This window comes from Barbus barbus (genome assembly GCF_936440315.1).
Source record: "Barbus barbus genome assembly, chromosome: 2".
In the NCBI taxonomy this organism is placed as follows: domain Eukaryota; kingdom Metazoa; phylum Chordata; class Actinopteri; order Cypriniformes; family Cyprinidae; genus Barbus; species Barbus barbus.
In genome coordinates, this window is record NC_136730.1 from 5,612,191 (window position 1) to 5,627,423 (window position 15,233).

General features: G+C 39.7%; 1 protein-coding gene across 6 annotated transcripts in view; it reads left to right on the forward strand.

The window, feature by feature from the left end:
• The window catches only part of LOC306842985 (Fc receptor-like protein 5), a 51,718-nt gene that overhangs the window by 30,158 nt on the left and 6,327 nt on the right, over nt 1-15,233 (forward strand). For 4 of the 6 annotated variants that reach the window (XM_079374239.1, XM_079374237.1, XM_079374236.1 and 1 more), the window contains 7 exons: nt 8,782-9,063; nt 9,491-9,769; nt 10,477-10,755; nt 11,475-11,738; nt 12,603-12,875; nt 12,983-13,246; nt 13,321-13,593. In XM_079374239.1, coding sequence (XP_079230365.1) covers nt 8,782-9,063; nt 9,491-9,769; nt 10,477-10,755; nt 11,475-11,738; nt 12,603-12,875; nt 12,983-13,246; nt 13,321-13,593 — 1,914 coding nt within the window. The remainder of the gene's footprint in view (nt 1-8,781; nt 9,064-9,490; nt 9,770-10,476; nt 10,756-11,474; nt 11,739-12,602; nt 12,876-12,982; nt 13,247-13,320; nt 13,594-15,233) is intronic. The other 2 variants (XM_079374240.1, XM_079374241.1) reach the window with 1 other exon arrangement.

A 15,233-nucleotide genomic window follows, 5' to 3' on the forward strand; every position in this document is an offset into this window, starting at 1 on the left:
AACTTCACCCAAGGACAAAAAACAATTACTTAAAAAATCAAAAAGATTAACCAATCGTGAACACTGCACAAAGAGATGAAAAATTGACTCCGTCTCAGAACAAAACGGGCAACCCACCCCAACACTAGGATTGAGGTGTACCACATGTCTGTTTGTGGCTATTGCCCCATGTACAATCCTCCACTGGAGGTCACCTGTCCGCTTGTCAATCGGACATTTGTACAGGGTACGCCAGCAGCCTTTAGGGGAAGAGTCAGATCCAAAGAACTGTGTCCATCTTGATGAAGAAACTCCATTCAAAAATTGCATGTTGGAAACTTTAACACATATCAAATAAAGAGATTTCTTTCCAGCAGAATCAAAACTTTCCAAAACTGGTGTTTTCAGAGTCAGTAAACGGCTTTCATCTTCTACCCAGTCTTCCACAGCCGGGCTTACATTGATTAATGGAAAAAGATGACCATACCCCTCAACCCACTCATTTAGGGCGTCTGGGTCTTTCAAAAAAACTTGATAATCTGTGCTCAAGTCCTTGAAAATCTCTGCAATGCACTGTTGTAAAAACCGGATTGATTTCACACCACTTCTTTGGCTCAAGTCTTGCAACTCACTTCTCAGGATATGTCCCAGCTTGTTGCACCCAGCCGCTAACAGTCGTGCTCGCACATTTTCCGATGACAACAGTCTTGAAGATAAGAAGGTGTTAAAAAACAATGGTTCCTCAAACAACCAATGACCAACAGGTATATTAGGTGGTCTTAATACGATAAAAACCTTCCAGGCCTCCAGCACAGATCTATAAAAGGGGGTGCGATCCACCATTTCTTTCTCTTGTAATTGCATTAAAAACAAATGTTTGTCAAAGCCCATTCCACCTGCCCTCCTCAAAAGAGCTGTTGCAGTGTCCATCCAGGCAGAGTTTTTATTAAACAAGAGTCTTTGGGCTGTCTGCAGCCGAAAAGTCATTATCCTGGACTTAATATCCACCAAGCCCTGTCCGCCTTCTTGTACTGGGAGATACAAAGCCGCTGCTCGAATCCAGTGTTGTCCTGACCAGAAAAAAGTCACCAAACTCCTTTGAATGCTCTGAATTAATCCTGTAGGTGGCTGCAGTACGCACAGTTTATGCCAAAGAGTAGAAGCCACTAAATTATTAGCAACCAAAACTCTTCCCCTGTAGGACAACTGGGGTAGCAACCATTTCCAGCGAGACAATCGGGTACACACTCTTTCCTCTAAACCCTCCCAATTTAACTTTTGAGACTCACTTTTCCCAAAATAAACACCTAAAATCTTTAACCCCTCTCTTTTCCATGTAAGATCTCCTGGCAACTGTGGAAGATTTTCAACAGAAAACTGCCCTGACCAAAAAGCCTCACTTTTGTCCCAGTTCACTTTCGCCGATGAAGCCTTTTCATACACACTGAGTGCATTAACCAGAGCCTTAATGTCTTTTTCATGATTAACAAACACAGTCACGTCATCGGCATAAGCACTTAAAGTAATACTTGAACTCTGAGATAGACCAGGAACAATAAAACCAGACAAAGTTTTACGTAAATTAAAAAGAAGAGGCTCAATAGCAAAGCTATACAGTTGCCCTGATAAAGGACAACCTTGTCTGATACCCCTTGAAACTGGGATTGGCCGGCTTAACCCACCTCCCACTTTAACAATGCAAGCCGCACCAAAATACAACAATTTGACCATGTTTAAGAAAGAATCACCAATACCAAAAGCTTTTAAAACATCAAAAAGATAACCATGATCAACCCGATCAAAGGCTTTCTCTTGATCTAAAGAAATTAAACCAACTTTCATTTCAAAACTTTACAAATATCTAAAATATCCCGAATTAGAAACAAATTATCCATTATTGTTCTTTCTGGGATACAATAAGTTTGATCTTTTTGTACAATCAAATTGAGATATTTTTTAAGTCTGTTAGCAAGACACTTAGACATAATTTTGTAATCAGTAGTCAGTAATGCAACAGGTCTCCAATTTTTTAAAAGAGAGAAATCTCCCTTTTTTGGTAATAAAGATAGCACAGCACGTTGACAAGATATAGGCAAACAACCATCTTTGCTACATTCACAGAAAACCTCATATAAGTCTTCTCCAATACAGTTCCAGAAACGCTTGTAAAATTCAGACGGCAACCCATCTATACCAGGAGATCGTCCAATGCCAAGCTGACCAACTGCAGTAGTGAGTTCTTGAAGAGATAATTCAGTGTCCAAGGCAATCTTAGAGTCTGAGTCTATTTGAGGCAAATCTTGAATTAGCTGCTCGGCACAGTCAGTATCACATTTTTCAGCAGCATAAAGACTGGAATAAAAAGTCACTGCATGAGGCCTCATCTCCGTGATGTTACTGGTTACCCTCCCATCAGGAAGGCGAAGACATGACATCTGTTTCTGTTGTGCCACTTTGTGCTCCAAATTAAAAAAATAAGCACTAGGAGCATCCATGTCATTTACAGAGACAAAACGAGCCCTTACAAGAGCTCCCTTCACCCTTTCATTCAAATACAACCCCAGTTCTCTTTTTTTTCTTGCAGGTTATTAAACAGATTAGGATCATATCTATTAATTAAATCCACCTCCATATTTGATATGTCCTTTTCAATTGACTGAATAATTTCTCTTAATTTAATAGTGGAATTAGCAGTATGTTGCAAACAAAACAATTTAATGTTTGTTTTCCCTATGTCCCACCACTGTTTTAAATTTTCAAAAGTGTCTTTACACAATCTCCACTGTTGCCAAAAAGTCTCAAAATGTTTACAAAAATTAAGATCCTGAAGCAATTTAGTGTTAAAATGCCAATAAGAAGACTTCTTTGTACACTTGGACATATTTATAGTAAGAGAAACCAAATGATGATCTGTATACCCTACTGGAATGATACAACAATCAATACTCCGACTACTAAGATGATTGGACATATAGATCCTATCCAATCGAGCAGCACTGACTCTGTTATCGGTCATTTTAATCCAAGTATATTGTCTCACTTGTGGATGTTTAATCCGCCACATATCTAAGAGATCTATTTCTCTAATTATTTTTGATAATTGAGATGCAGACTGAAGATGAGGTTCTTCACTTGTGCGATCAATAGTAAAATTTTCAGTACAATTCCAATCACCTCCCATGATTATATTTCCATCAGCACATAACATTAAAGCATTTCTTAACATCCTGAAAAATTTTTGTCGTTCATGTCCCACATTGGGTGCATATGCATTTACAAAGTAAAAAAGAGCTCCATCAATATCAGCCTTTACTATTACTAATCTTCCATTTACAGGTTCCTCTTTTTTTAAAACATTAACTCTTAGATCTGGAGAGAATAAGATTGCCAACCCAGCACTCACATTTGTTTTGTGGCTAAGTATATATTGCCCTTTCCACCATAATCCCCACTCAAATTCATTAGCAATATCGCTATGCGTTTCTTGAAGGAAAATAACATTTAATTTTTTTCCCTCTATTGTTTCAGAAACAAGCGCACGCTTACATTCATCCCTTCCACCATTAATATTAAGTGAGCCAACCCTCAATAATTCCATTAAAAATGCTGGAAGAAAGAGCAGACAGGCAGAAAAAAGCAGAAATATAGAAAAAGACACCATGTGAAGCTTAAAAAAAAAAAAACAATTACAACAGTACTCTTGACGTTCTCTTTTTCTCTGTTTTTCTAGCCTTTCTAACAGTAGTTAAGTGCTTTTTTAAACGAAACCTCTTCTTTTCGCTCAGGAGATCAACCCCCACAGTCTTCTGAAGAAAAGTAACTGACTTTACAAATTTCTCTACATCAGGAAAGAATTCTTTAACATTAACCTGCTTTCCAAAAGTATTATCTAGAAACTGATCGATTTCCTCTAAAGTATATAAAGAGAGCTCCTTCTGAGTATCTTGAGAGCTCTCTTCAAACCCATACTGTGAGCAGGAGTCCATATCCAACACAGAAGACTCATCTGACAAATCATCCTCTGCTGCTGTCATTGAATCTGTTCTACTCTTCACTGCATCACACACATGCTGAACAAAACTAGTACTTGGCAACACATTCTCGTCACATTTATTGTCCTGTTCAACAACTAAGTGTTCTTTACTCTTAGCCACATCTTCATCAGTATATGAACTTGTTGTCACTACCACTGGTATCTCTGAGGTATTCGCCGCTACATTTAAAGCCATGTTCACCTCTGACTGCCTTACCTCCGTGAGGCCTGAAATCTCCTCCTGACCTGTTTGTACGGATGAAGCCTGAGCATCAGTCTCTATCACTGGCCCGATGTTTTCCTGTCCACGATCTTTATGCGGACACATCTGCCGTTTATGGCCGCATTCAAAACAGCGCAAACTTCCGGTAGTTGCATAAATCATATATGCTCCCCCTTCATGTTTTATACGAAAATAAACGTTAAGTGTGCGATCTGGTGATTCTAAAAACATGTAAACCTGTCTCCTAAAAGACATGACATGCTTCAATGACGGGTTCTTACACCCCAGAGAGATCGCTCTGAAAGGACTCGCAATCTTGCCAAACCGCACTAATTCACGCTCTAATACGTCATCAGAGATGAACGGCGGGAAGTTCGAAATCACTACTCTACTCGATGCATTATGCAGCGGTGTAACTTGCACTAATTCATCTTTAATGATAAGCCCACTTTCGATCACCTGATTCACAAGTTGTTGTTGTTTCAAAAAAACGACTACAGCTCTGTTCATTCTAGAAGCAGAGGAAATATTATCATGTCCTACCTTCTCTCCTGCTGCAACTAAAACATCCTCCACCGTCACTCCGTCCTCCGGCATACACCTGAAACCATTGCGCAGAGAGAGGGATGGCGTCTCCACATGGAACGCCATCCTCCTCTAACACGACTCCCACTTTTCCACAAAAATAACTAACTAATACCAAACCATACAAAAGTACAAAAAAAAGATTGAGAGATTGATTGATTGATTGATTGATTGAACTCTCCTGGAAACTCAACTCAATACATCGTGGTAGAGATTCTGGAGGTTTAGTCATATGGATAAAAAATTGCATTGCCCCTTTTACATCACCAGTACAGCAAGGCAAAAATCATATTTGGTTAAAATTGGATAAAAGCTTTGGAATTCTAGATAAAGACCTTTTTATCTGTGGAATTTATATTCCTCCATCAGATTCCCCATACTACAACAATGAAGTGTTTTACACTTTACAGGAAGAAATTAATCAGTATCAATCTCTGGGGAAAATTTTACTATGTGGAGATCTAAATGCTCGAACCGGTTCAGAATTAGACTATATTGATAACTCGGGAGATAAACATCTGTTCACACATTTACCCCGAGATCTCTTCAGTACTCTACCTGGAAGAAATAACCAGGATACTGGAGTCAATAGGCATGGGAAAGAGTTAGCCCACCTTTGTCAAACTTTAGGACTTTATATCCTCAATGGTAGAATCAAAGGAGAATCCTGTGGACAATTTACCTATAGCTCAAATCTCGGCAACAGTGTTGTAGATTATGCCATATCAAATATAAGACCCTCCCATTTCAGTGCACTTACCGTCAAAGCTCAGTCCCCCCTGTCTGATCACAGCCAGATCAATCTTTGCATTAAAGGTGAAAACATCAAATCAAGAGAGATCCAGAAAAAGCCAATTCATCTACATAAGCTCAAAACACCATATAGATGGACTCTTAATGCTGCTGAAACATATATTAAAGCACTGAAGTCAAATGAAATAGTCAATTCCATAACACTGTTTAACAATTCAACATATGATAATAATTGGAAAGGAATACATTTAGCAATTAAACATATGAATGATATTTTTGAAAATATAGCAAAAAAGGCTCATTTAAATAAAACTACCACATATAAACACAAAAACAGAGCTAAACAAAAACCTTCTGAAAAGTGGTTTGACCGTGATTGTAAAACAATAAGACAAGCGCTACGATTAATTTCAAATCAAAAACACAAAGATCCAGTCAACTCAGAATTACGCTTGAAGCACTCAGAACTTCTGAAACAATACAAAAACACACTGAGACAGAAGAAATTAGATTATTATAACAACACACTTCAGAAGATGGAAAACACAATTGATCAGGGTCAGTTCTGGAGCACTTGGAACAGTCTAAACAATACAAAGCCACAAGAACTAGCCATACAAGATGGTCAAATTTGGAAAGATTATTTTGAGAAGCTCTATACACATCAAACTGACTCTGAATAATCCCAACCAGTTAAAAGTCCTTGAAAAATTGAACGCTCTTGAATCATGTATCAAAAACAACCAAAATCCTCTTGATTATCCAATAACCCAACAAGAACTTAGTGGAAAACTGAAATCCCTCAAATGTAAGAAATCCTGTGGCCCTGACAACATAAAAAATGAGATGCTTAAAAACAGCTCTCCTGAACTTCAGATTGCATTACTCAAACTCTTCAATCTGACTCTGAGTTCAGGCGTTTTTCCTGAGGTCTGGAACACAGGACTCATCTCTCCTATCTTTAAAAGTGGAGACAAAACAGATCCTAATAACTACAGAGGGATATGTGTAACCAGTAATTTGGCAAAAGTATTTTGCTCTATAATCAACTCTCGGATTTCATCTTTCTTAAAGCAGCACAATATCATCAGCAAATCTCAAATTGGCTTCCTCCCTAAACATCGAACCACTGACCATATTCACACACTACACACATTAATAAATCAACATGTTCACCTAAAGAAAGAGGGAAAAATATTTGCATGCTTCATAGATTTTAAGAAGGCTTTTGACTCCATTTGGCATAATGGATTGTTTTATAAAATTATTCAAAGTGGCATAGGGGGTAAAATTTATGACTTAATTAAAAACATGTATAACCAAAATAAATGTGCAGTAAAAATTGGACAGCAAAGGACAGACTATTTTTCTCAACAGCGAGGAGTGAGACAGGGCTGCTGCCTCAGCCCCACTTTATTTAACATATATATCAATGAACTGGCAGATCTACTGGACCAATCAGACAGTCCAGGACTACAATTATTCGACACAGAAGTCAAATATTTACTGTATGCAGACGACTTGCTAATTCTATCTAAAACACCAGAAGGTCTCCAGAACAACCTTGACATTTTAACTAAATACTGCCTTGATTGGAACTTAGAAGTCAACATCCAAAAAACTAAGATAATGATATTTCAGAAAAAACCCAGAAATCTAGAACATAAACATATATTTACTTTAAACAACACCACACTTCAGCATGCTTCACAATATAATTATCTTGGTCTGGTTTTAACTCCCACTGGAAATTTCAATTTAGCAATAAAAACATTACTTGTAAAAGCCCGCAGGGCACTGCATGCCATACGAACAAAATTATTCAAAATAGACATCCCCATCAGAATCTGGACAAAGATTTTCGATAGTGTCATACTGCCTATTGCCCTGTATGGAAGCGAGATCTGGGGCCCAACGAGTAACTACAGCCATAAAGATTGGCTCAAACACCCTTTAGAAGCTCTGCATGTAGAGTTCTGCAGAAGCATCCTTCATGTGCACAGAAACACACCAAATAACGCCTGCAGAGCGGAGTTAGGCCGTCTCCCCCTAAATCTAATCATTAAAAAAAGAGTTTTAAAGTTCTGGATCCACTTAAACTCTAGTTCTGAAGATTCTCTTCATTTTAAAGCACTACAAACACAAAAAATGAGTGCCCAAAAAAAGTCATCTTTGTGTATTGGTGTCAGATCTGACTAACAAAGCACTCAATATCACCAACCCTGAAAAACCTGGAAGAATCAAAGAAATTATGAATGAAGAGAAGGAGACATACATACAGCACTGGAAAGAACAAACCAAAGACCAAAGTCGTCTCCAATGCTATCTGAAACTCAACAGAGAGTACAGTCTGGCTGATTATCTGATCTCAGTCAGAAATATAACTCACAGACATTTACTGACGAAGTACAGACTGAGTGACCACCAGCTGGCCATAGAAAGAGGACGACATAAAAAGTGGTTACCTAAAGAAGAGCGAATCTGTAACGAATGTAGATCTGGATCAGTTGAGACGGAGGAACACTTTCTCCTCCACTGTGACAAATACACGTCCTTAAGAGACGCACTGTACAGTCAAATACAGCAGATTATTCCTGAGTTCCAGTCACTTCATGAAAATGAAAAATTAAGAATATTACTCGCTGAAGGACCTGCTTCCTCTTTGGTAGCACAATATATTCATAAATGTCACAAACTAAGAAGTAAAGAGTGAACACATCTGCATTAGTAGTACCATTAATGTTTATATAAATATATATATGGATGTATTTTACATTTGTTTTGTTTTGTTTATTTATGGATATATATGATATATATTATATATTTGTTTTTATTATGCTATGTACAATGCTTTGGCAATATGTATCTAAGTATGTCATGCCAATAAAGCAAATGAATTGAGAATTGAGAATTGAGAGATTGAGAGATTGAGAGAGAGAGATTGAGAGAGAGAGATTGAGAGAGAGAGATTGAAACCTTGGTCATGTAATGTCGTGGTTGTTTTCATGTTCATGTAATGCACGGATTCCCAAATTGGTTTGTCACCCAAACCCCTTTGACCCTTGAAGTCTTGCTGAAAGTTTAGTCAGTTGTAGTCAGAATACATTACCTAAAATGTGTAACCTAATAGAATATGTTACCAACTATAATTTTCTTCATGCAATTTGTAATCAGTAATGGATTATAATTTGTAATTAACTGTTTACAGCTTTACCCAGATCTACTCTGACTGTGACACCAGACAGACCTGTATTCACTGGAGAGAGAGTCAATCTGAAGTGTGTGATTAAGTCTTACAGTAACTGGAGATATGAGTGGTATAAAGACAGAGTAATGTTACAGTCGTCTGATGGTTACACTGTAAATGGAGACACTCTCACTATCAGAGGAGCTACTGAGTCTGATCAGGGTCAGTACTGGTGTAGAGGACAGAGATATAAAAGACCAAAATCATCACAATCAAGCTCTACTGTTTCTCTCTCTGTGACGGGTGAGTTGAAATATTATTTTTCTCCTAAACTCATTCTATGTGATTACACATCTTGACAATCTGTGATTTTTTGAATGAAATGAAAATGAAATACTGTGTTGCTGATTACAGGATAGAGCTCAGTAATATGTGTTCATATTATCAACAATTCTGTTCAACTAGTCGTCACATGACCTCATCACATTATATTTTTATTTGAAGTAAATGCTGGAAATGTTGTAAAAGCTGCATGTGAATACGAAAGAGCAATGCAATTTTAATCCAATTGCTATTCAATTTAGATTTACCAATATTTAGAGGGGGAAAAAATGTTCTCAACACAAATTTCAATCAAACTTGATATTTAGATGCAGGCAGATTGAGTTTGTAGTGATCATGAGACTGTGGTGCTATCAATCAATATTTACTCATATGTGTATTAATACAGCAAGACAAAAGCCTGTAGTGAAGGTGACTCCAGATCAGCGTGTGTTCAGCGGAGAGACAGTCACTCTCACATGTTACATACAGAGAGCAGGAAACACTCAGTGGAGATACATCTGGTTTAAAGATGGAGAGCCTCAGTATCCAGTATACACAACAACAACAGCAGAGTACAGTTTCACAGCTTCTGTGTCTCATAGTGGTGGTAAATACAGCTGTAGAGGAGAGAGATCATACTCACAGAGATCAGACATCAGTGATGCTGTTACACTGACTGTATCAGGTGAGTGATCATATTCACATCTGATTAATACTCATTTAACATCAATATTTCTGGTGCAACACTTTTCTTATAGTCATCTGTAGCAGCAACATCTTATAAGAGCAATGGAGCACTTTAGCCATTATTCTGTTCAGATGCACACACCTTTTGTGGAGGTTCTAGTTTAGTAAAATATCATGTACATTTTGACAAGATTTTTTCATTGTTATGGGCATCAACATCTTTGATATTTAACTTTCATCACTGTTACTGCAGATGAAATTCACAACTACCGTGAGAATAGAAAAGCACTCGAGTGACAGAGTTCAATACAGATGAGTTTTGCTCTGCACCTGCAGTCAGAGAGAATAAAGTGACAGATAATGATGTGAAATGTTCATGAAGTCTTCAGATAGTCTGTTGAAGTTGATTGAGGTTCAGTTGCTCCTCAGGAGGTTGTAGTTGGAGGTCTTCAGCTCTCCTTCAGCAGGAGCTTCATTCTGCTTTCTGTGACGAGTCAGAGGTGTTTGTCTGAGGACGAGACGGAGCCAGAGCCTCCAATAAACACTCAGATCAGAAACAATCACACGACAAAAACAAAACAGAACAAATGTTGTGAAAGATGACAAAATAATGCATGAACTATATTAGACTTCTGTAACACAATTTCAAAAATAGTTATTTTTACTGTTTGAATCACTGTTTTTTTTTTTTCTCTCTCTTCACAGATTTACCCAGATCTACTCTGACTGTGACTCCAGACAGTCCTGTATTCACTGGAGAGACAGTCAATCTGAAGTGTGTGATTGAGACTAATCACAGTGAGTGGAGATATGGGTGGTATAAAGACAGTGTAATGTTACAGTCGTCTGATCGTTACACTGTAAACAGAGACACTCTCACTATCAGAGGAGCTACTGAGTCTGATCAGGGTCAGTACTGGTGTAGAGGAGAGATAAGATCAGTCTCATCACGATCAAGCTCTGCTGTTTCTCTCATTGTGTCGGGTGAGTTGAATACCATTGTTCTTCTAAACTCACTCTACTATGTCCACATGACTAGTCAAGACACTGTGCCTTTGTTCAGAATTAAATGCTTACTGCTTACTAAATGCATTTTTTGTTTTTTATTCTGTATTTTAAATTCAGAACAGTATTTTACATACTCTTTATCTTCATATTGTATATTATTTGAGTGTTTGGAATACAGTATGCAGTGATAAATGATTCATATTCAGTAGTAGTATTTGACATTGTTGTTGCATGTTAATTCAGTGATTAATGTCCAGTGATCAGCTCAAAATAAGTATCAATTAAATAAAAAGATCCAATTTAAGAGTCTGATTTAAGTCTGTGGATAAATTTGCACACTTACCATAAGACTGCTTGGCTAGTTATGCTGAAGGTTTATTGCAGTCTTAAATGATGTAAATATTTACATTTGTAAATATGTAACTATGTAATATATTGTTAATATTACAAATGTTCAGTTGTTTGATATGTGAATTTTCTGATATTCATCTTGAAGAATACACAAAGAATGTGTAGACATGCAAAATATCAATGATTCATTTGATTTTTAACCAATAATTGGAAAGATTTTTGATACGATCAAAACAAACTAGATTTATTTAATGCAGTGTTTTTCTCATTAAGAGGTTCAGAACAGTGATCCTGATACTGGGATGCTGTTTCATCAATATCTACTCATATGTGCTTTAATGCAGTGTATCTAAAGCCTGTAGTGAAGGTGACTCCAGATCAGCGTGTGTTCAGAGGAGAGACAGTCACTCTCACATGTTACATACAGAGAGCAGGAAACACTCAGTGGAGATACAGCTGGTTTAAAGATGGTTCAGTCATCAGAGACGTCACTGAGAGAGTCTACAGCATCACATCTGTGTCTGATAGAGCTGAATACAGCTGTAGAGGAGAGAGATCAGACTCACAGAGATCAGACATCAGTGCTGCTGTTACACTGACTGTATCAGGTGAGTGATCATATTCACATCTGATTAATACTCATTTAACATCAATATTTGTGACTCGAAACTTTTCTTATACTCTTCTGTATCAGCCATATCTGTTCTTATTAAAGGGCTGAAGCACTTTTAGATGATGCAAAACTGCATATGAAGCATCAGTAGCAAGTTCACTATTCAGTATTTTATACACAAACAAATAAATGTTACTATGTTCATTTATTTATTCATTTATTTTCTAAGCAAACATACCTGTTTTTATACAAATCAAGCGTATTGTTAAATGTGCAGGATGCATAATGTCAGAATTATTTTTCTGATGCAGACAAATAATCAATGATTTATCTAATACATCTGGGGCCTCATTTATAAAATGTTGCACAGAAATCATCCTAAAATGGATCTTACGATCATTTCTCAAATATGCATAAATATGATTCATAAAATGAATATACATACAGAAAACGAACGTGCACGTTTCTTTCATATGTGAAATCTATGAAATGATCTTGAACTTGCGTGCAAATTAATGGTTTCAGCTCTCTGCCTTGTAAACGACTCCTAATTCATGTCATTAACATGTAAAAGATCACCACTCATCTTCCAAATTCTTTAATTTAGGACAGCGAGCTGCAAGAACAGCTTACATTTTCAAAAACCTGCAGTACTCGAACAAGAATAAGTGCGTACATCTGCTCAGACCCTGACGTGACGCTAAGCACTTTTCCACGTGAAAGACAGTTTTTATAAATATGAGCATTGGCATGGATTTAAGCGTGCGCACACTCTAAGATCAAATCTGAGCATATGCACTCTTTATAAATGAGCCCCCTGGACTCTTCAGGATCTGAATGTGTTCTTGTTCTCCTGCAGATCTGAAGCCAAAGCCTGAACTCACATCATATCCTGCAGGAGCTGCACTGACAGGAAACACAGTGACTTTGACCTGTCGCATGAATCCGGCCACTGGATGGGACTTTTACTGGAACAAACACACACTGAACTCTGAGACAAAGACAGAAACAAACTCCTCCAGAGTGAAGATTGATTCAGTGTCTGATGGAGGCCAGTACTGGTGTAGAGCTGGAAGAGGAAACCCAGTCTACTACACACAATACAGTGATGCACTGTGGGTAAATGTTACAGGTGAGAGAGAACAGAGTATGGGATGAAACACACAGATCAGAGACAATATCTGCAGAACTTATGAAACTTTGAATCAAAAATAAATGCAATCATCTGTGTTTGTGCAGTTAGTCCTAAAGCTGTGGTGACGGTGCGGCCTGATGAACGAGTGTTCAGAGGAGAAACAGTCGCTCTCAGATGTGATATAAAGTGGGGAGGAGGCACTGAGTGGACGTACAGATGGGAAATAGAGGGAACAAACTACCAATATAAAACACAAGAGTTGAACATCAGCAGTGTTGATCACGTTCACAGCGGTAATTACAGCTGTACAGGACAGATGGGAACACAAAGCTCTCAGCGCAGTGATGCTGTTACTCTGACTGTATCAGGTGAGTTTGTGTGTTTGTTGATTATCATCAGTGTGAACAGCTTCTCTCTCTATAACTGGTCATGTTTTGTTCAGCTGAAGCTCAGGCAGCAGTGCGAGTGTCTCCACAGCCGTGGCTGACTGAAGGAGACTCAGTGACTCTGATCTGTGAGGTTACAGGCTCCTCTACAGGCTGGACGTTCAGCTGGTTCAGAGATGATGATCGTCTGTCAGACAGCAGCAGAGGAGCTGGAGGCTCTTACACTCTCAGTCCTGCTGCTCTACAGCACACAGGAGTTTATACGTGCAGAGCAGAGAGAGGACGACCGGCCTATTACACAAACTACACACAGATACTGTGGATCACTGGTGAGTCAAATTATCTTTCAACACCTCAATTTTAAGTTTATTTCATATGTAATAAAACGATCATCAGAACATGTTTTCTTTGGTGACCATACACCTAATATGCATAGATTCCTGGAGTGTCTGTGCCCCTCTAATTACTTCCATGTAAGTCTGTGTAGCCCTTAATAAATGTTGGTAAACTAATTCTCTAGCTCCACCAGCTGGCTAATTTATGATGCATTTGATCTTCACTAATGGCTCGTTTCCACTGAGTGGAAGCAACAAAAGGAGGGACGCACGCAAACATAAAGCTCCATAAAGAAAGGCTTTATTAAACCCAAAATAAAACATTATAATAAACAAAACAACAAAAATAACAATATTTCTGAAAACATCAGCATGTAAAGCTGTCACGGTGCACACAGCAGGGAGGAACAAGGAACACGCATACGAGGATGTAAACTCAAATAATACTTTACTAGGACATCAGGGTAGGACAGGACAAGGCAAGGCAGACATCAAACACCGGGAAGTAACGAGTAGACCAGACAAAAATGGCACAACACAGACAGGACTATAAATACACAGGTAACTTAACGAACACGGCTGGACACGAATAAACTACTAATTACATGAAACGAGAACAGGAAACAAACCAAATATGGGCACAAGAGGCAGGAACACATGACACACACACAACAGTTCTCTTACATTACTCCCCCCCTCCCGAAAGGCTCGTCCCGAGCCTTAACAGTTCCATCGGGGAGGGGGGGGTGGGCGCTCTGGAGGCCTCTCAGGACAGACACGGACCGGAACACAGGACAGGGACCTCCAGAGCGGAACAGACAGACGGAGAGCTGGACGAGACCAGTGGAGACACAGGAGAGCTGGACGAGACCAGCGGAGACACAGCGGAGCTGGACGAGACCAGCAGAGACACATGAGAGCTGGACGAGACCAGCGGAGACCCAGGAGAGCTGGACGAGACCAGCGGAGACCCAGGAGAGCCCAGGAGGCCATGGTGGAGCCAGGGGCTCAGGTGACCATGGCGGTGCAGGGAGCACAGAAGGCCAAGGCAGATGGTCTACGGAGCCTTGGCCTCGGACCCCTCTCGGCCCGGCCCCTACAGCCGGAACCCTACTACCCCCCCCCAAAAATTTCCCTGGGGATGTTGGGGGTATCAGGAGCCCTCCGGGGCTAGACACAAGTTAAAAAGACCTCGGTCACTGGTCAATACGGCGGCAGCCGGCTGCCACTACCACAACGGTGGCAGCCGGCCGGCTGACCATCCCAACGGCATGGGACCGGTGGGCTGGAGGCAGCCCCAACCGGTGTCGGGCCGAGTGACCTCGGACGGCGGGTTGGCTTTCCCCGCGAAATAGTGGCCAAGGTGAGCCGCGAACGGCGGCGTGATCTCCCGCGAACGGCGGGGTCGGTGAGCCGCGAACGGCGGCGTGATCTCCCGCGAACGGCGGGGTCCTTGAGCCGCGGACGGCGGCATGATACCCCGCGCACGGCGAGCTGGAGTCAGCGGCGATCCGGCGGGCATTGAGTCAGCGGCGATCCGGCGGGCTTGACTCCCGCAAACGGCGGGCAAAAACACCAAACACAGGAACAAAAAAAACACTAGAAAACTGGACAAAACAAAACGCGGTGAAGGG